The following is a 21,877-nucleotide window of genomic DNA, read 5'->3' as shown; positions in this document are numbered from 1 at the left end:
TCCACCAATTAGGGGAACGGGATAAACGTAAAAGGATTAAATGGGAGGTGAGTATGTACAGGGCATCGTTGTGAGACACACCCTGTACATTCATTGACCTGTACAAAACCAAGCAAATCCATATACAGTAATCCAACATTGGCTAGAGTCTAGCCAATGTTGGATTAGACCCTTTCTGAAATGCAAGGATTACCCGACAAGGCCCGATAAGACTCGAACAGTCGGACTATTAGCGAGAAGTCAAAGACACATCTAAGTCAGTAATTTTATTAAATGGTTTCAGCATCTTTTAAGTGAAAAAAATCCAGTGAAAAAAATCCAAAGACAAACATTTCTTAGTGGATCAAACAAACTAAGGATAATGGGTCCTCTGAGTGCCAAACTCTTGCAACAAATAAAACGTACATCAATAAATCAAAAGGCTCTGTCAAAAAAGAGACAATTAAGATTGCAAATATGTTCACACATTATGTACAGTACACAGAAGGTGAATTACTGTATTGCCTATACTATATAATAAATATGATAAATAACACACATCTGGCCTTCATAGTCAAATCCAAACATTGTACATTCCTTTCAGAATTTACTTGCTCTAAAAAAAAATCTGGGGAAAATGGCATATAATGATAGAAACATAAATAAAAAACAGAATATTCATAAACATAAAGTGAAAACATTTGTTTTCAAGGAGACCATGGTGGCTACTTGTCATTTTTGCCACTAATCTGAATATTGCCTTTGCAGTATTTCCAAAATTGTTAATTTGATATTTGCATGGACAAAAAAAAGGAGAATGGGTGGGGATGTTTTGGGTTTTGTATGCAGTCAGTAGGCAGATAGGTGGTGAGCGGTTGGTTGGTTGTTGGTGCTGTGTGGAATGACACCAACTCTGTAGCTCAAGTACACATAAAAAGACCAGTGGGTACCTTTTGGAACTAGTTAATATGAAGCTATTTCAGACTATTTTACACAAGCAAGGTTAGCTGACCACCTCCTTGCTCCTGCTTTGTGAAATGCCAATGCAAAAGAGTGCTCATTGGTGGAATGGATGGTATGGCTTATAGTGGTGAAGACCTATAGTTCTGACATACAGGTGGTAAGTCAAGACCTAGAAACAAATAGGTGTTATTAGTGTCATTATACAACGTCCATTCATTTCATGGTATTTGATGCATAACAAACCTGCACCAAACTGCTCCTTGGTGAGTTGATGCCGTTGATATTCATTTTGATTTTGTCCTTTAATTAAAGTAAATTGGGAAGGTTCGGTTCAGTCTCATGCCAAGACAATCAGCCTCATCTCCCTTCCAAGTCACTTGACATTAGAGGTTCGCAGTCCTCAATCTTTGTTCTCTCTTCCTCTGTAGAAATGTTATTTCTCCTCCTGAACAATTACAAGGGGCTCTGTTCCTAGAGAGTCAATTGTGTTACTTTCAAAACTATTGTTTCAAGGAACAAAATTATTGTGGGTAGATGTAGGTTTTTGGAGTGTCATTTCATCAGAAATAAAGAATCTTAGCAGAAGTTGTGAGTATCCACAACCGTAATTCCAGGGGTCTCAAGCTACATTTTCCATAATACACCCCTGCCATCGCCTTACTTCTGTTTACAGGTCTTCTCTCACTCCGCTGACAACAGGAACGTGCGAGGATTCTCTCTTCAAGTACTTGATGAAGTCCTTCACTTCATGGGCTCCCTGGAATTAGAGGAAAACATTGTAAGCTCCCTTTGTAACCAAACATAAAATCTTTCATACATCAATACATGCAGTTTCCCCTAGGATTTTTTTCAGCAGTGGTGGCAAAGGTAGCAGGAGAAGTAGTTTCGCAAGCCATTGCTTCTAGTCATTGCACTAACGCTAGTTAGCAACTTCCTTCAAACTGCACGCATAGACATAAAAATTGTACCCATGAGTTCATTTCCCTCTGGGTAAGTAGAAATCGTCAATCTGACACTATCCCTTTATAAGCACATCTTGGCAGAAATATATACACTACATGACCAAACGTATGTGGACCCCTGCTTGTTGAACATCTCATTCCAAAATCATCAGCATTAATACGGAATTGGTCCCCCTTTGTTGCTATAACAGCCTCCACTATTATTGGAAGTCTTTCCACTAGATGTTGGAACATTGCTGCAAGGACTTGCTTCTATTCAGTTACAAGAGCATTCGTGAGGTCGGCACTAATTTTCGGCAATTAGGCCTGGCTCACAGTCGGTGTTCCAATTCATCCCAAAGGTGTTAGATGGGGTAGTGTGTGCTGAAACCAAGAACAGATGATTTTCACACACTATGCGCTTCAGCACTCGGCTGTCCCGTTCTGTGAGCTTGTGTGGCCTACCACTTTGCGGCTGAGCTGTTGTTGCTCCTAGACGTTTCCACTTCACAACAAAATCACTTACAGTTGATCGGGGCAGCTCTAGCAGGGCAGAAGTTTAACAAACTGACTTGTTGGAAAGGTGGCATCATATGACGGTGCATGTTGAAAATCACTGAGTAAGGCCATTCTACTGTCAATGTTTGTCTGTGGAGATTGCATGTCTGTGGCTGAGATAGCCAAATTCACTCATTTGAAGGGTTGTCCACATACTTTTGTATATAATCTCTATATATAATTTTTTTGGAGTGGCAGGTTGCTGCTAACTGAATATAGAGGAAACACTGGTATATGACTAACTTGTGTCTGCTTGTGTAAAATGGTATTAACAGTGTAAGGGCACTTCACCTCATATCGCTTGGGCTGGTCCTTCTTGCCTGCCTGAGTAAAGTAGATGGTGGGAAACCTACAGAACAATAAAAGTGAGAGAGAGAGAAACACAATGAATGAATGACCAGAAACATGGGAAAAATAAATGGAAAGATAAGTGAGTCCTGATAGAAGGGAAAGGACAACCAAGTGATGAAATGTGACGTCTCACCCTTGCACATCAAAGCCTTGTGGAACATCATTGGCTGTGGCGTCCATCTTGGCAATTACAATATTAGGATCAGAGTAGAGCTGAGAAGAAAACAGGAGAATCAACCAATGACTAGGGTTGCATGCACACAATAATGTGGCTAGTCCGACTAATATAATAGTTTGACTGAAACCTTTATATGCTTCACAAGAAGAACGATTTCCCTAATAATCCTTTTTACATGGACATCTGAAATCAGGCCCCCTGATCGGATTTTGATAAATGCACAAAATCTGCAATCAAAATAAACGTTCTACCAGTGTTATTTTTGGGAAGTATATTTGATTCTGAGTTCGGATATATAAAGTTTGCATGTGAAAACTTTTTCTAAGACACAGAAATTTGGTTGTTCCAAACTTACTTCTTTCACGCTAAAGAGGGAGGCTTGCGCTACCGGTGCAGATTAAATACACCGCTGGAATGCCGATTAAGGTGTTTACATGTTCAAATAATTAGAAAGATTGTTCAGAAAACCAGGTCTTTTAATCGGCGTATGCTTACTTCGATTTTGACCTGACGCCGGTGAAGATAAGCAGAGTAAGGTGTTTACATGACTTTTGCATGATCTGTCTACTGCCAGAATCAGTTTAATATTGAATTATTACTGTGCATACAAACGTACTCGGTGAGAACAAAGGGCGTAACTTAGATTTAGCTCTTTCCTTAATTTGACATATTACAATTTTCAATGGCCCACAAATGTTCTGAGGAAAGCCATAATCGTGAACGGGGGCAGTAAATAAAAAAATAAAAATTTTGTTCCAGAATTTAACCGTTTTAAATCATTTAAATGTGGCATTGGTGAGTCTGTATGAGTGCGTGTGTAGTCTTGCTCACCTGTTCTGCCAACTCCTTGTACTTGGGCTCCAGGTTCTTACAGTGACCACACCAGGGGGCATAGAACTCAATCAGCACGTCCTTCTCCGGGTCATTCACAATCTCCTCAAATGACTCCGCTACCACTACCTGCGAGAGGGCGCACACACAAACCCAGAGAAAATAATTCAAATCAAACTATTTGTCACATGCGCCGAATACAACAGGTGTCGACCGTTTCCGTGAAATGCTTACTTACAGTTGATGTCGGAAGTTTACATACACTTAGGTTGGAGTCATTAAAATTTGTTTTTCAACCAAACATTTCTGGTTAACAAACTATCTACTTTGTGCATGACAAGTCATTTTCCCAACAATTGTTTACAGACGGATTATTTCACTTATCATTCACTGTATCACAATTCTAGTGGGTCAGAAGTTTACATACACTAAGTTGACTGTGCCTTTAAACAGCTTGGAAAATTCCTGAAAATGATGGCATGGCTTTAGAAGCTATAGGCTAATCGATGTCATTTGAGTCAATTGGAGGTGTACCTGTGGATGTGTATTTCAAGGCCTACCTTCAAACTCAGTGCCTCTTTACTTGACATCATGGGAAAATCAAAAGAAATCAGCCAAGACCTCCACAAGTCTGGCTCATCCTTGGGAGCAATTTCCAAACGCCTGAAGGTACCACGTTCATCTGTATAAACAATAGTTCGCAAGAATAAACACCATGGGACCACACAGCCGTCATACCGCTCAGGAAGGAGACGTGTTCTGTCTCCTAGAGATGAATGTACTTTGGTGCAAAAAGTGCAAATCAAATATAGAACAACAGCAAAGGACCTGGTGAAGATGCTGGAGGAAACAGGTACAAAAGTATCTATATGCACAGTAAAACGAGTCCTATAGCGACATAAAATGAAAGGCCGCTCAGCAAGGAAAAAGCCACTGCTCCAAAACCACCAGACTAAGGTTTGCAATTGCACATGGGGACAAAGATCATACTTTTTGGAGAAATGTCCTCTGGTCTGATGAAACAAAAATAGAACTGTTTGGCCATAATGGCCATCCTTATGTTTGAAGGAAAAAGGGGGAGGCTTGCTGAAAAACACCTTCCCAACCGTGAAGCACGGGAGTGGCAGCATCATGTTGTGGGGGTGCTTTGCTGCAGGAGGGACTGGTGCACTTCACAAAATGGATGGCATCATGAGAAAAATGATGTGGATATATTGAAGCAACATCTCAAGACATCAGTTAAAGTTTGGTCGCAAATGGGTCTTCCAAATGGACAATGACTCCAAGCATACTTCCAAAGTTGTGGCAAAATGGCTTAAGGACAACAAAGTCAAGGTATTGCAGTGGCCATCACAAAGCCCTGACCTCAATCCCATAGAAAATGTGTGGGCAGAACTGAAAAAGCGTGTGCGAGCAAGGAGGCCTACAGACCTGATTCAGTTACACCAGCTCTGTCAGGAAAAATGGGCCAAAATTCACCCAATTTATTGTGGAAAGCTTGTGGAAGGCTACCTGAAACATTTGACCCAAGTTAAACAATTTAAAGGCAATGTTACCAAATACTAATTGAGTGTATGTAAACTTCTGACCCACTGGGAATGTGATGAAAGAAATAAAAGCTGAAATAAAATCACTCTACTATTATTCTGACATTTCACATTCTTAAAATAAAGTGGTGATCCTAACTGACCTAAGACAGGGAATTTTTACTAGAATTAAAATGTCAGGAATTGTGAAAAACTGAGTTCAAATGTATTTGACTAAGAGGCATGTAAACTTGCGACTTCAGCCGTACATGTGTAAATTGGCTTGAGAATGAACAAAATCAGAAACACAAATGTACTGTGATTGAGTATTGAATAATAAACATAGAAATACACACACACACACACCTTGACAGGGCCTTTGTTTTTCTCAGGGATGGGCTCCGACTTGATGTAACGTTTTAGTCGTCCAGCAAAGTAATCCTCCAGGAATCTTTCCAGGGACTTCCCATCTCGCCTGTTAAATAGAATCATTATTTATTGTTGAACCAATGGCATTATCCAACCCACATCGCCCTCTTTGATAAGGGTTAATGTTAGATGATGGTTCGAGTTTGGGTAAGGATGAGAGATTGTCTGTGGATAGGGGTCTGATTTTTCTGTAACTCATAACCATGTTCTCATGGTTAAAATTAGGGTAGTAGGGTTATATGTGGTAGAGCTCAGAAGTTAGGACTTAGTTGAGGTTCTATGCCTGTAACTCACGTGAACTCCTCCCTCATGGTGTACTTGAATCCCTGTTGTGTTCTGATGGTCACGAAGGGTAGATCTCCTCCGTCCAACGCCCCCAGACCAAACTCCTCCTCCAGCTCATCCACAAAGTCCCTGCGATTGGCCACGGCAAAACTCAGGCCCTGGGACGCAAACTGAGAACCCACCTTCATCACCCTGATGAGAGAGAATGAAAGACATTAAACAATAATAATGGCAAGTGACTTAATATACCACCTTGTATACAATATTTGGGGCTCAGATAATACATGTATTTTTTGAAGGATAAGATCTAAATCAAAATAAATCATCTAAGCGAATATACATACATGATGTTAAGTTCATGTTTTAAGTATCCCTATATTTCTATTATTTATACACCTGCGCAGGAGTCTCACTGGAGATGGACCTGGCCTGAGTGTGATGGCAACTATGTACTGTGGTAATACGGTGACGTAAACGTTGTTAAACTGGAACCTAGTCACTGTGTCATTTTGAGTTAACACATAAGAGATACAGTACCAGTCAAAGGTTTGGACACACCTACTCATTCAAGGGTTTTCTTTATTTGCAAAAACCATCAAGCGCTATGATGAAAATTGCTCTCGTGAGGGGACCGCCAAAGGAAATAATACAGTGCCTTCGGAAAGTATTCAGACCCCTTCACTTTTTCCACATTTTGTTACGTTGCAGCCGTATTCAAAACATGCTTCTTTAAAAAAATATCCTCATCAATCTACACACAACACCCCATAATGACAAAGTGAAAACAGGTTGGTAGAAATGTTTTCAAATGTATTTTTTAAAATTACATAAGTATTCAGACCCTTTGCTATGAGACACGAAATTGAGAGCAGGTGTATCCTGTTTGCATTGATCATCCTTGAGATGTTTCTACAACTTGATTGGAGTCCACCTGTGGTAAATTCAATTGATTGGACATGATTAGGAAAGGCACACAACTGTCTATACAAGGTCCCACAGTTGACAGAGCAAAAACCAAGGAATGAGGTCGAAGGAATTGTCCGTAGAGTTCCGAGACAGGATTGTGTCGAGGCACAGATCTGGGGAAGGGTACAAAAACATTTCTGCAACATTGAAGGTCCCCAAGAACACAGGGGCCTCCATCATTCTTAAATGGAAGAAGTTTGGAACCACAAAGACTCTTCCTAGAACTGGCTGCCCAGCCAAACTGAGCAAATGGGGGAGAACGGCCTTGGTCAGGGAGGTAACTAAGAACCCAATGGTCACTGACAAAGCTCCAGAGTTCTTCTGTGGAGATGGGAGAATCTTCCAGAAGGACAAATATCTCTGCAGCACTCCACCAATCAGGCCTTTATGGTAGAGTGGCCAGACTGAAGCCACTCCTCAGTAAAAGGCACATAACAGCCCGCTTGGTCTTTGACAAAAGGCAAACAAGACTCTCTGGTCTGATTGCCAAGCGTCATGTCTGGAGGAAACCAGGCACCATCCCTACGGTGAAGCATGGGGAGCGGCATCATGCTGTGGGGATGTTTTTCAGTGGCAGGGACTGGGAGACGAGTCAGGATCGAAGCAAAGATGAAGGGAGCAAAATACAGAGAGATCTGCTCCAGAGCACTCAAGAGCTCAGACTGGGGCGAAGGTTCACCTTCCAACAGGACAACGATCCTAAGCATACAGCCAAGACAACGCAGGAGTGGCATCAGGACAAGTCCTTGATTTGTCCAGCCAGAGCCCGGACTTGAATCCGATCGGACATCTCTGGAGAGACCTGAACATAGCTTGTGCAGAAACACTCCCCATCCAACCTGAGCTTGAGAGGATCCAGAGAAGAGAATGGGAGAAACTCCCCAAATACAGGTGTGCCAAGCTTGTAGCGTCATACCCAAGAAGACTCAAGGATGTAATCACTGCCAAAGGTGCTTCAACAAAGTACTAAGTAAAGGGTCTGAATACTTATGTAAATTGTATATTGCGTTTTTTTATAAATTAGCAAAAATATACCAAATAGGATTTCAGTAACAAATGAAGAACTGAAATAAAATAATGTTTAGTTTAATTGTGGGTTATCTAATTTGAGTGTTTTAAAGCAGTGGTTCTCAACAGGTTTTGCCTAAAAAAACAAAATTGAACCAGGTAGTCGGGGCCCAATATTCACATTGCAATTTTTTTAACGAAATGCAATCTGTATTGACAATAAATGTAGTAATTATATGACAATATTCCCACCCTTTCATTACAAATAATTCCATTCAACATATTCTTGATGAAGAATATCGGTAAACTCACTGGTTTGAGCCCGACCGCAAAATCAACCAAATCGGCAAAATAGCACTGCTAGTAGCTCTTTATATAAAAAAAAGCAGATTTTTTTTTGGGGGGGGGGTGAGTCTTTATATTTTTTTTTACGTCGACACCCGTGACCCATCAATTGAGAATCACTGGTTTAAAGTGTTATGGTACTAACCTGTTCCTCCAATAGTTGGTGCCTTTGGGGTTCTGCAGGTAGTCCAAATCATAGTACGCAGTCAACAAGTCCTGCCCCTTCAGCTTATCTCTGTTCTCATTGGTCAGATGGGGGCACAATCCGAAACTGACCAAAAACAGTAAAAAGGGAGACCAATGTTAGACAGTCAAGTAGAGGTTAAGAGCGTTCGGCCAGTAACCGAAAGGTCGCTGGTTCGAATCCTCAAGCCGACTAGGTGAAACATTTCTCAATGTGCCCTTGAGCAAGGCAATTAACGCTAATTGCTCCTGTAAGTCGCTCTGGAGAAAAGCGTCAGCTAAATGACTAACCTGTAAAAAAAAAAAGTAAATGAAAAGACGAATAGGGATATGATAGGGAGAAAGTGTTAGAAAGAGATGCAGAAAAAAAGAGGCATTAAAGTAACACAGACATTAGAGTAGATGAAGAGTAGACAGAGGGGAGCAGTTGTCTTACATGTTGTCTCTGATGAAGCGCCGCAGTGTGTGGGTGGTGATAGTCTCAGTGAAGCGCAGTACGCTCTCCTCAAACTTACTGCTCAGTCTTGGGGGTCTGAACAGCAGAACACGCCTGGAGAGACACGGGGAAAATAATGTAGTCATTTGGTCACACCATTGCAATGTTTCTCAATCCATTCCTGGATGTACACAATTTTGCTCTAGCCCAGCACTAAGAAACCTGTTTGAACTCTACAGGGTTATCTTGATCACGCTCACTTCTTCCCATTCTCTCCCCATCCCTCCCTCCCTCCCTCTACCCTATCCTCCCTCTCCCTTGCTCTCACTCAGTGTCCACCCCGTGTTTGAGGCCCAGGGTCATGTCGATGGTGTGGGCGAAGCGGAAGTGCTCCCTCATGACGCTGGCCGCCTTCAGAAACTCTACCAGCTGACCACTGTCAGGCCCAGAAAAAAAATCCTGAGGGAAGAGAGAAGTATGGAGAGAAAGTACATTAGCCCTCTCCAACACATCGAGTGTGTTGGCTTCCACCATGTTGTATTCACCTCTAACAAGCTTTTCAGAGCAGTGGACATGAAATCATTTATAACCAATGTGAAAAGTACAGATTCAGGGAGCCATTTAAAGGGACAGCGCAGGGGGCTCCTGAGTGGCGCAGCGGTCTAAGGCACTGCATCGCAGTGCTAGAGGCGTCACTACATACCCTGGTTCGATCCAGGGCTGTATCACAACCCTGGAGTCCCATAGCGCGGCGCACAATTGGCCCAGCTTCGTTCGGGTTAGGGAAGGGTTTGGCCACGGGGGGTTTTTACTTGGCTCATTGCGCTCTAGCGACTACTTGTGGCAGGCAGTGGACATTACTCGACCTGCGCCTCCCGAGCCCATTGGGGAGTTGCAGCCATGGGAGAAAAAGGTGCAGTAAAACACGTGATTTTCCTTTGTTTTATAAACACATTTCCACACTATGAGGTAGATTATTATCCACACTATTATATACATGGCAGCCAATTCTAACCAGGGTTAAACGAGGTAAATGGAATGGAATTCCCTTTTTATGCACTTCTCTCTCTATGCGTATTCTGAACTTGAATGTAAGCATGAGAATAGCATGCTATTCACCTGCTATTTGTTCGGGTGGAGATCTAAGTACAGATACACCGTATTCTGACCTGGACTTTATTCCCTCATAATTCCACCACCGTTACACGCGAGGAAACCATGAATAAGGTTGAGCGAATTTACCGGTTCTACTTTCATTTTCCCCCGATAGAAATAACAGCATTCTCCATGCACTGTAATTTCCAAATGGATAAGAGCTACAGATAAGAGCTAGGTAAATGAGTAATCCATTTGGAGAAGATTGTAAATACACATGTTTTAGATTATTTTTCCTTATGATCCCTAGAGACGAATATGAAACCAGTCATACGGAAGCATATGACTGGTTTCATTTGACAATTTGTATCATGTTTAATATTAGCCACTGTCAGCAGCCACCATCAGTATTAAACACATACATTTAGAACTGCCACTTTCGTGTTTGTAGCTGACATTTCGCATCATCTCATTCCGTTTCTCTTTCTTACCGTTTACCTTTCTTTCACGCCTGTGTAGTTGTTCCTGAGGGTCGCTAGCATTAAGGGATCATATTAGGCTCATGTTGAGCAATAATTTGGGACATGTAGCATATTTAAATCACAGCAGGTTAAACCAGGAGCACAGTTCACAACGAACTGGACCGTTGTCATACAGTTCCATTAGTAAGGGTAGATTTATAGGACTATTGTTCTATAAATAATTTAAAAATACATTCTAAATGACAATTATTCAAATCTAAAAGATAAAATTCAACGTGAGCAACCTTAGATCATTGGAACAGGTTGAACTTGAAATCATTCTCACAATAAATGGCTACGCTATGAAACCACACACTTGCAGAGACTTTGATATTACTGGCAGCAATTGATATGGTGTAAACAATGTGCTCTCCAAACGGCCGTTAACTGTGAGGGCCAAGATGCCCATTCATGGACTTTGGTTCGCTATACAAGTCGGGGGATGCTATTCGCGAGGATATATTGTTGTCTCACGATTCCCGAGCATAAAACATAGGCGATGTTCAGTGTGCTGCCTGGCTATATTGACAAAAAAACAGATTCCATATGAGATTCAGATGGTGAGCTTTTGCAGAGATGGGGCTCCATCTATCACAGGATGGCAGGCAGGCCTCTGCCCTCTAGTTATGAATGTGTCTGTCATATGGAGGCATTTTATGATACACTGAAAGCAACTGGCGGCAAAAGAGCTTAGCACAGAACTCGATACGGTATACCCCGCAGGTAACTTCAAATGTAAACTACATCAAAACACATCCACTGTGCGCACGCCTGTTCGCAAAACTATGTGGAGATATGGGATCAGAGCATGACAATGTTCGATCACACACACCGAGGCTTGGTGGTTATCGAGGGGGGAGTTTTGGAAAGATGTTTCACATTGAGAGAGGAACTGTTGTCATTCAGAATGAACTTGGTTGATTTTCTGAAGAAAATAACAGGACAGCATCAGGAAGTGTCTCACACGAATGTCCCACACAATCCGTTGTAAGTCGCTCTGGATAAGAGCGTCTTCTAAATGACTTAAATGTAAATGTTTGACTGTGTTCCTGGCTCAGTTGACATGTCAGTAAATGAAATCGAACAGCTGATCAAGCTTTTCATGTGACCAAATGGATACACGGGTCACTAGAGGGGTTTTGGTTCCTGATTCAAAGGGAATACCCTGCCGTCTCCCTCTGAGCATTAATGCCGCATTAAAATCAACTGGGAACTTGGAACTCTGAAATCAATGTCTTCTGACTTCAGTGCGTTCAAGACAACTGGGAACTCCGGAAAGAAAAGAGCTCCGACTGGGAAAAATAGTTTTCAACGGTCATCCAACTCGAGAACTCAGGCCTCTTTCTAGAGCTCCAATTTCCAAGTGGACCTCATATTTTTTTCAGAGTTCTCAGTTGTTTTGAAAGCACCATAAAACTCATTGTAGGCTACCCTTTGCCAGCTCATATCTGTGTGATGCTGGATTCTGTGTTCTCGTCTGCATTTAAAACCAAATATCGATCCAAGTTGGATGTGACAGCAGAGATGAGGTGCGCACTGTCGACCATGAACCCTGACTTTGACAAGCTCCGACGCCACATGCATCAAGTACACCCATCTCATTAGTGGTGTTGAGATAAGAGACATTATGTCAGACTAATTTGCAATTGACTGCCATCGCCCCAAATAAAGTAAAAATCTGTTCATTACATCATTTCACACGTTTGGGTAGAGAGAATTTTCTGATATCAAAATGGGGTCTTGGGACAATTTTTTTGTAAAACCCCGATCCAGGCTGTATCGCACCAGGCCGTGTTTGGAAGACCCATCATTGGCCCAGCGTCATCCAGGTTTGGCCGGAGTAGGCCGTCATTATAAATAAGAATTTGTTCTTATCTGACTTGCCTTGTTAAATAAAGTTTTTTAAATGTATTTTTTATCTACAAGATCAGAGTATTTTTAAATCTACCAGTTGGTGCTGAAATGGAGACGAATATGCATATTAGATCTGGGCTATATATTGAATTAATTTGATTCATTTGAATTGATGTTTTGTGCAATATTCCAAATGCCTCTATCGCAATAATATTTTTTGTATTTTTATGAGTTTATGTCCGCTTGTTCTCATGTCTTTTTGGTCTCGTGCACCTTCCCATTTACACCAGAGCTCTGAATATAATGACGAGATGCTTGTCGTTCCAAAGGCGGGAAGGCAGGAGACAAGCTTCGGGACAAAAGAAAACAGAGAAATGCTTTGGGCTTATTTTGGACAGATTTTAGCGAGAGGTTCTCGCTACATCTCTTCCTCTCTGTTTACTTACACACACACACACACACACACACACACACACACACACACACACACACACACACACACACACACACACACACACACACACACACACACACACACACACACACACACACACACACACACACACACACACACACACACACACACACACACACACAGTTGAGAGATCACTTCTTCCTTTCTGAAAAGCGGGTTCAACTCGCTATTTGCATTTGAGGTTTGGTCCAACAGAATGGGTCATATGGAGAAACATATTGAGACATTATTTTATTGTAATAGAGAAGTTACCTGTCGAACGATACCCTTTTTAATGTCTCAACTACTCAAATTGCGCACAAAGCAGACATTACTAAAAACAGGCGTAACAAGAAACATTGATTCTGGAAAATGAATGCTCAAATATTGCGGCAGCATTTTTGCCAAAGATTGTTATACTAGCTGTCTAGTCTGTGTTTTATAATTGTGCAATAAGCATAAAAACAATTATATAAGAATTGGGTAGGCCACTTGATTTCAACATCTTAAAAAAGTGGACAGGCTAGCATACTGTTCAAAAAATTGGAGAAGGGTGTGTTTAGACTAATTTCATAGGCCCTGAATTCATTACATTATTGCAGAGTGTTTGAAATGAAGTGTATTTTATCTTTAAAAAAGTGTACAACAAAGCTTATTGCATTGTTGGTTAAGGGCTTGTATGTAAGCATTACTGTAAGGTCTACTACATCTGTTGTATTCGGCGCATGTGACAAATAACACTTGATCAGATTTATATGGAGATTTTTTTCTAATGGAGATTTATATCGTGACATGCTCATAAGTTTGGGGAAAGAAATTCAGATATTATTTGACCAGTTAAATCCAGGTAACTATCCTCTTCTAGAGGGCGACTTACCCACTACACTGGCGTCAAAGTGGTTGACAAAGGCCTCGAGATCTGCTTCCTTGCGCAGGGTAACAGAGTTGGGTCCAGCCTGCTTCTTCATGAAGTGGACAATGCCATCTGTGTGTATGCAGACAAATTCATTAGTAGGCCTAACATGATTAGTGTACTCTAACAACATTCAAACCACACACCTGCGGAGCGTGGCCCATCATAGGACGAGGCATCTTCTCCGTTTCTGAAGATCTTGAGCGTGGGGTACCCTGTGACCCCAAAACGCCCACATGTGTCTGGGCTCGCTGTGCAGTCCACCTGAGGGGTGAGAGATTGAGATGATAGGGAAGGAGGGAGGTAGAGAGAGAAAGAGGGAATGCAAGAGGAGAGAGAAAGGGATAGAAACATATGATAGAAAGCTACATTTGTGAGAAAAGTAGGGAGAAAGATAATGAAATGGAGATGAGGCAATATAAAGTAGGGCTGAGCAATATATCGATTCATTCTAATTTATGTTTTTGCACGATATTCCAAATGCCTGTATTTTGTTAAAGATTTTATGTCTGTTTGTTCTCATGTTGTATTTTTGGTCTCGTCTCATTCGCCCCTCTGTACTGTGTGAACCTTCCCATTTACACCAGAGATCAGTATATAATGACAAGATGCACGTCTCCGCCCTAACAATGGGAGTAGTTGTCCCAAAGGCGGGAAGGCAGGCGACAAGCTTAGGTCCAAAATAAGCCCATGGAAACGCATTGGCCTTATTTTGGACAGATTTTATCCAGAGTGAAACCTATCGCTTCGTCTCTTCCTCTACGGTTTACACACACCAAGCCCATCCCCCTGCCCCTCACTCCAACCAAGATGAGATCACATCTTCCTCTATGTCAAGCAGTTTCAACTCGCTATTTACATTTGAGTTTTGGTCCAACAGAATGGGTCATATGGACACTAAAACACATTGTGACATTACTGTAATAGAGGAGAAGTCAACTTCTCTAACGATACCCTTTTTATGTCTCAAATACTCAAATTGCACACAGAACAGACATTACTAAAACGAGAGTATCAATGAACATCGATTCTGGAAAATGAATGCTCAGTTTGTTGTGCGCGACAATGGGGGTACCCACGTACCTCTAGCAGCATTTTTGCCAAAGACTCGTCTCGTCTTTGTTTTATAGCATAAAACACAATTATATAAGGAATTGACCCCTCGTTCTCAATCTGAGAAATAAGGTAGGCCACTTGATCAGCACCTGAACAAAGTGGACAGGCTAACATGCTGTTCAAACAGTTGGAGACGGACAGAAGGGTGTTCAACCTTGTTAGCTTGCAAAAAGATCCAAGTTGGCTAAACTTGAAATATAAAGATTAGCTGGCTAAATCACTAGCACATGGGCTTGAGAGATTGTTGATGAGACCCGTGTGAATTTTCTAAATGCCTGCAACAATAAGTTTGTCATTAAAAGTGTTAGGTTCTAAATAAAGAGTAAAACACTCATGGAGGCTTAGTAAATCTTAAACCAAGTGTATTCACCCATGGGGTCATACAGCTGCATAAGACAAAGAACATATTCACACAAGCACAGGTATTGAACCCTTTCTCCTATGCTGAGCCCCCTCACACATCTGAACAGCCAATTGTTGTTCTGTTGCTACATTTTTTACATTTAAGTCATTTAGCAGACGCTCTTATCCAGAGCGACTTACAAATTGCTATCTAGAACATTAGTGATATGTTCTTCATCTAACCTGACCTCTGCCCAAATTCCTCACTCCTCCCCCAACTCACGGCTGTCATGTTGACCTGTACCAGACTATCTCTTCTCCTCTCATAGGATCCCTTATGGCTAACAATAACATATCCTGACAGAATGTAAACATTATACATAGCCCTCTCTCCCTCAGTGACATGAATAAGTCAGAAGGCAGAACCAACAAGTCAAAACCCATCAGTAGTGAACGTGCATTATGCATGGTTCTAGTTAAACTTGTAACAAAAAAAGGGCATTTTTCAGTAAAATACACATGACAGCCTGCTTGGAATTTGCCAAAAGGCCCATAAACGCTCAGACCATAAGAAACAAGATTCTCTGGTCTGATGAAACCAAGATGGAACTCTTTTGCCTGAATGCCAAGCGTCACGCCTGGAGGAAACCTGGCACCATCCCTACAGTGAAGAATGGTGGTGGCAGCATCATGCTGTAGGGATGTTTTTCAGAGGTAGGGACTGGGGAACTAGTCAGGATCAAGGAAAAGATGAACAGAGCAAAGTAGAGAGAGATCCTTGATGAAAACCTGCTCCAGAGCACTCAGGACCTCAGACTGGGGCAAAGGTTCACCTTCCAACAGGACAATGATCCTAAGCACACAGCCAAGACAATGCAGGAGTGGCTTCAGGACAAGTCTTTGAATGTCTTTGGAGTGGCCCAACCAGAGCCCAGACTTGAACCCTATCGGACATCTCTGGAGGGACCTGAAAATAGCTGTGCAGCAATGCTTCCCATCCACCTGACAGAGCTTGAGAGGATCTGCAGAGAAGAATGGTAAGAACTCCCCAAATACAGGTGTGCCAAGTTTGTAGCGTCATACCAAAGATGACAATGCTGTAATCGCTGCCAAAAGTGCTTCAACAAAGTACTGAGTAAAGGGTCTGAATACTTATGTAAATGTGATATTTCCAGTTTACATTTTTTTAAACAAATTAGCTAATTAGCTATTTCTAAAAAAAAACTGTTTTTGCTTTGTCATTATGCGGTAGTGTGTGTGGATTGATGAGGGGGAAAACGATTGAATTTTAGAATAAGGCTGTAATGGAACAAAGATGTGGAGAAAAAAAATCAAGGTCTGAATACTTTCCGAAGGCACTGTATATCATGAATTGCCCATAAGTTTGAAAGAAAAGTGTTGTGATTTTCAGGCTATATCACCCAACCCTAACAAAGTACATTAGCCGTTTCACCTCAAATTGTCACGGATCCCCCCCATACCGTTGCTGATTCCATGCACCGGTTCCGGAGGTCTACTGTACGTCACCGGCCTCTAGGCGTCACTGAACTGTCTCATTACGCACACCTGGCTCCATTTCCCCTGATTAGTAATTGTATAAATTGTGCCCGTTCACCATAGTCTTGGTCAGTTATTATTCCCATGTCCGTTGGTCTTGTGAGTACAATTACACATTTTCCAGTACATATGCGCCCATTACACATTTCGTAGTAGTCAGCAGGATAAGTGTACTCTAAATGTGTGTCTAGGTCATTAGGCCCCATTAGACATGCACCTGTCTGGGGAGTGGGCATGTCTGTTTATTTTTGTACCATTGCTATGGCTCTGTTTCTATGCCCTAATATGAAACCAAACTCAAATTAGTGCAAGGCAAAAAGACAATGGTGGATGAAACATTAACGTAAAGAGGAGTTACGATGTGTGTGGCGTAAGAATGAAACCTGTATAAAAAAAGTGTGTGCCAAGGCTGGAAAGGGAGTTCCTTCATGAACAAGCTCGGTTTATATTACTTTGTAATAAAGTCTTATTGAACTCACAGGCTCTGCTATTCCGTGTATGGTCATTACGGGTCTCGTCCCGTGTATTTATCAGAGGTTTAACCTCGCTCTTTTTTGGGAGTTACATCCCTGTCTTAGTGGTTCCAAACTTCTTCCATTTAAGAAATGGTATAGAGGGAAATAGTCCTATAATTCTTACAACCTAAAACTTCTTACCTGGAAATATTGAAGACTCATGTTCAAAGGAACCACCAGCTTTCATATGTTCTCATGTTCTGAGCAAGGAACTGAAACGTTAGCTTTCTTACATAGCACATATTGCACTTTTACTTTCTTCTCCAACACTTTGTTTTTGCATTATTTAAACCAAATTGAACACGTTTCATTATTTACTTGAGGCTAAATTGATTCTATTGATGTATTATATTAAGTTAAAATAAGTGTTCATTCAGTATTGTTTAATTGTCATTATTACAAATAAATAAACGGTTTAAAAAAAAGGAATTAAACATTTTTTTTAAGTTATTTTTTTTTAAATAAATTGGCCGATTGATCGGCATCGTCTTTTTTGGTCCTCCAATAAATCGGTATCGGCGTTGAAAATCATAATCGGTCGACCTCTAATTAAAACCCCCATTTACGTATTCCTGTGCCTGTTTCCAATCATTTATACAACGTGACCCATATCCCATGGGTTATGGGCAATTCCACAGTTAGAGTGATGCTGAGACTCAGATTTTGTACTTTAAAATGCATGCCAAACAAAAACAATTATTTGCGAAGTTAAATAAACCATACAAATCTATGCACAAGGTACACTTAACTTCCACAGAGAATTTTACAGAAACACTTTTTTGTGTGGTATTTTTCACCCCTTTTATCTCCCCAATTTCGTGGTATCCAATTGGTAGTAGTTACAGTCTTGCCTCATCTGCAACTCCTGTACAGTCTCAGGAGAGGCGAAGGTCGAGAGCCATGCGTCCTCCGAAACTAAACACAACCCAACCAAGCCGCACTGCTTCTTGACACCGTACACCTGGCAACCGTTTCAGCGCGTACTGCATCCGGCCCACCACAGGAGGAGTCGCGATGAGACAAGGATATCCCTGCCGGCAAAACCCTCCCTAACCCGGACGACGCTGGGCCAATTGAGCGCCGCCCCATGGGCCTCTCAGTTGCGGCCGGCTGCGACAGAGCCTGGGCTCGAACCCAGAATCTCCAGTGGCACAGCTAGCACTACAATGCAGTGCCTTAGACTACTGCGCCACTTAACGAACAGGTCAGATGCAAATTTGGTAACAGAATGATGGTTTGTGCTGTCATTCTGTAAACAAAGTTTACACTAAACCGGTGCAGTGAGTGGGCCATGCAGGGCATGCAACTACCAATTAACATTGTGTAACCCTGGATGACGGCAAGAGTTCAAACACCTGGTCATTTTGTTATGCATTATTATGCATTCATAAGTACCTTAGCAAGTGGAACTGTCCCCTTCAGTCGAGTGGCTGCGGTCTCAAAATCTGGGGCTAGTTTCTTACAATGTCCACACCTGAAGAGCAAATAAACATACAGCAGATTAAAGTAGATATAACACAAGGAACAGAATCAGAATCAAGAAACAGGCAATGCAATTGATAACATAGTTGTGTGGGTAGAAATGTGTTATACCTGTAAAAGGCATAAGCAAATTGGGGTTTAAAAGAAAACTTCCTCACCAAGGTAAGCCAATTTTGAAGAATAATATCAATAGCTCAGCCTCAAATACAGTGACGTGTATTCATGGGTGCCAAGGGAAGCCCCAAAAAAACATACAAAAAAAAAGGAAAAAAAAAGAAAAATAATTTATCTTTCGTCTCTCTGTGTTTTATAATTTTCCTTAAATTTGCCAGAGGCTGAATGTATCGCACAGGAGAAAGCATCCGAGCGATTGAAACAGCACCACTCTGTCCTATGTGTAGCCCATCTGATTATGTCTGGTCCAAACAAGTATGACATTGTTGCCGCCTGTACCATTAAAGGCAAGGGAAGTGTTAGAGGTTCACCTAGGGGTCATGATAGGGGTTGTACCAAATGTTTGATGTATTATAATAATTGATTATGCTTATGTTGTATTAATAGAAGGGGGGTTGGGGGTTATAAGATATTCATTATAGAGGTTCAGTATTGTTCCATAGTTGTTTTCTGGTCTTTGCCTTTTATAAAAGAGACCCCTCTGAGAAATGTGTGACTGAAGACAGAACTCTGCAGGGGAGTGTAAAAGATAAGAGATTAGTCAGACATTCCACTATAAATCAACTTGAACATTTACTGCTAAGCTTTTACATATTTATGTAACTAAGAGTTTTAGTGTTGAGTAGGCATGGTTTTGGTTTCATGAGTAAAAGATAATGACGTAGGCAGTGACATCACTAGGGCTGGACTTCGGGTTTAATAAAATAACATGGGACCTTTTCTTTGATGCAGAACTTACTTGGAAACATGCGTTATGTTCCTGTTGTCAACTTCTGGTCTGCAATTGCATTAAAGGTTTTGAATGATTTCATTAAAGATAGTCATAATGCTAATTTCACCAATGAGCCAATGATTGACAAGGAACAAGGAAACAAACCCCAACAGAAGCCATAAAGCCTGGCCTCCCTTGACAAAAAAAAGAGGACAAATTTGCCAATCAGCATTGAGCTAAACTGAGCGAGCTCAACTTAAAATTGGCAATTTTTCTAAATTAGCCATGGATGGAGATAGGGATTTGGACTTGTGGTTTTACTTAATTCTGTACTGGCCAATGCTTATAAATGGTGATTCTGATCCAACCAAGAAGTCATACATTGTTGTTCCCCTGGAATGAGAGGACGAAAGTTCAATATAGCTAAATGTATAAGGTTCATGTTAACTAGGCTAGCTAACGTTGCCCATGAATGGAAGTTAGGCTAGCGAGCAAGCATTTTAGACAGGTAGCCTAGTAGGAAAACAAAAAAAATAAGTGTGTACTGTATGACAAAGTGATCACGTTTAGCCAACATGAAAAATGAGGATTGCATTAGCAGATCTCTACAAATCGAACGCACACAGAAATCAGAACCATAGACAGCCACATCATATTTAGCTAATGTTGAATAGAGACTAAATCGTTTTTGGTATATTTTAGATGTCACTGTATTAGACTAAGCAGAGATGATATGTTGAAGTTGAAACGGCGCTCTAATAGTGGGGGCAGCTCCTGTTTTCTTTGCGGTAACTGTGTGGTTCTAAATCAATAACGTTAGTTGTTTGGTTGTCCGAAAATGTCGGAAACATTAACTTGCTCGACAATGCTGTAGGTCATATGACTGTATGATACTCTACATGCAATATGCTTTGTAGACTTCACTGGACAGAGGTTGCTATCCGGTTTTGTGATAAAACAAAAAGGTGTGGTTGAATTTATTTTGCCACTGTGTCTTGTCTCGGAACCCACCAGGTTTATGGAGCAAACAAACGCAATTGTCACAACAGGTTGTAAAAAAATTTTTTTTTTTTGGGGGGGGGCTCGACTTCCCAGTGATTTCACCCACGGCCACTGCTCAAATACTGTTTGCAAATATGGCCAACTGCAAGCTAGTTGCCAACAGTTTGGCAGATGATGGCCGATTCTGAAAATATAACTACTGTAGCTAGCTAACATTAGCTGATGGCTGACTAACGTAACATATCTTGGACAGTTGCCTAGCCGATAAATCACTATCATTAGATATTTGCCTAAAATTACATTACACGTGTAGAAATTACAATGGATTGACATAAATAATGTTTCATTTGTATTTTCTCTCACCATGGAGCGTAGAATTTCACTAGCATGGTCTCGTGCTCCGCTGCCAGGTAATCGAAATCTGCGTCCCCTAACTCGAGCACATCACCCCGTGCGACTACCGCTCCAGAAAATATGAGAACCGATAACAAGAAAGGAGGGATGACCGACAAAAAGGAAGCCATATTTCAAAATACTTCAAGTTAACAAAATCTTCAAATTAAATACAGAAACATAAAATGGCACCTATGCTGTAAAGAAGACCCTCACTGTCACCTGCCGGCTCCTCTCCGGAAAAACGCGATAGAGTAGACAGAGTAGACAATTGAGAGGTGGGATATAAACAGAATATGCCGGGAAATGACCTTGTCATTGGTCGAGGAGGACATACATTGATGCCATGTAAGTAGTACATTGGTCCACTTCGACGTCAATCATAGTACATCCCTAGCCTACCATACAGGACAGTAGCTAATCATCAAGGCGTTTGCTTTCTTCAGAGAGGTGTCTGGGGTATAATCCCAGATCAATGCTACACTTGTGACTTTTGAGGAGGGATACCGATCTCAAAACAGATGGTATATGACATGGCCATGGAAATATCACGTTCAAATGTCAAACAAATAATTATTTCACTATAAATTATGAAAAAACATGTGAAGTGCACATCAGACCCATTGTTCTGATTACAGAATCGTGGATGTGAGGAGAGGTCCTAATTTCTGTGTGCAGACATGTTGTCAAAGGTTTTGGTGGGGTGATCAGGGGTTAATGTATTGGGGCCTATGGTGACATGGTGGGGGTTTATGTGATTGGTTAGTA

General features: G+C 41.3%; 1 protein-coding gene across 1 annotated transcript; it reads right to left on the bottom strand.

Moving 5' to 3' along the window:
• Positions 1-253: 253 nt before the first annotated feature.
• Positions 254-21,376, bottom strand: LOC124043477 (protein disulfide-isomerase A3-like). The gene is made up of 13 exons (XM_046362111.1): positions 21,080-21,376; positions 18,742-18,820; positions 13,963-14,080; positions 13,778-13,888; positions 9,308-9,434; positions 8,980-9,093; positions 8,506-8,631; positions 6,051-6,233; positions 5,694-5,802; positions 3,802-3,930; positions 2,926-3,005; positions 2,733-2,790; positions 254-1,699 (listed from the first exon to the last, which is right to left on the bottom strand). Exons 1-13 carry the CDS (start codon positions 21,238-21,240, stop codon positions 1,610-1,612), a joined length of 1,485 nt encoding a protein of 494 aa, XP_046218067.1. The 5' UTR covers positions 21,241-21,376; the 3' UTR covers positions 254-1,609.
• Between the last annotated feature and the right edge of the window lie 501 nt (positions 21,377-21,877).

This window comes from Oncorhynchus gorbuscha, linkage group LG09 (genome assembly GCF_021184085.1).
Source record: "Oncorhynchus gorbuscha isolate QuinsamMale2020 ecotype Even-year linkage group LG09, OgorEven_v1.0, whole genome shotgun sequence".
NCBI lineage: Eukaryota > Metazoa > Chordata > Actinopteri > Salmoniformes > Salmonidae > Oncorhynchus > Oncorhynchus gorbuscha.
The sequence above is the reverse complement of the archived record's forward strand: the minus strand, read 5'-3'. Positions and strand labels throughout refer to the sequence as shown.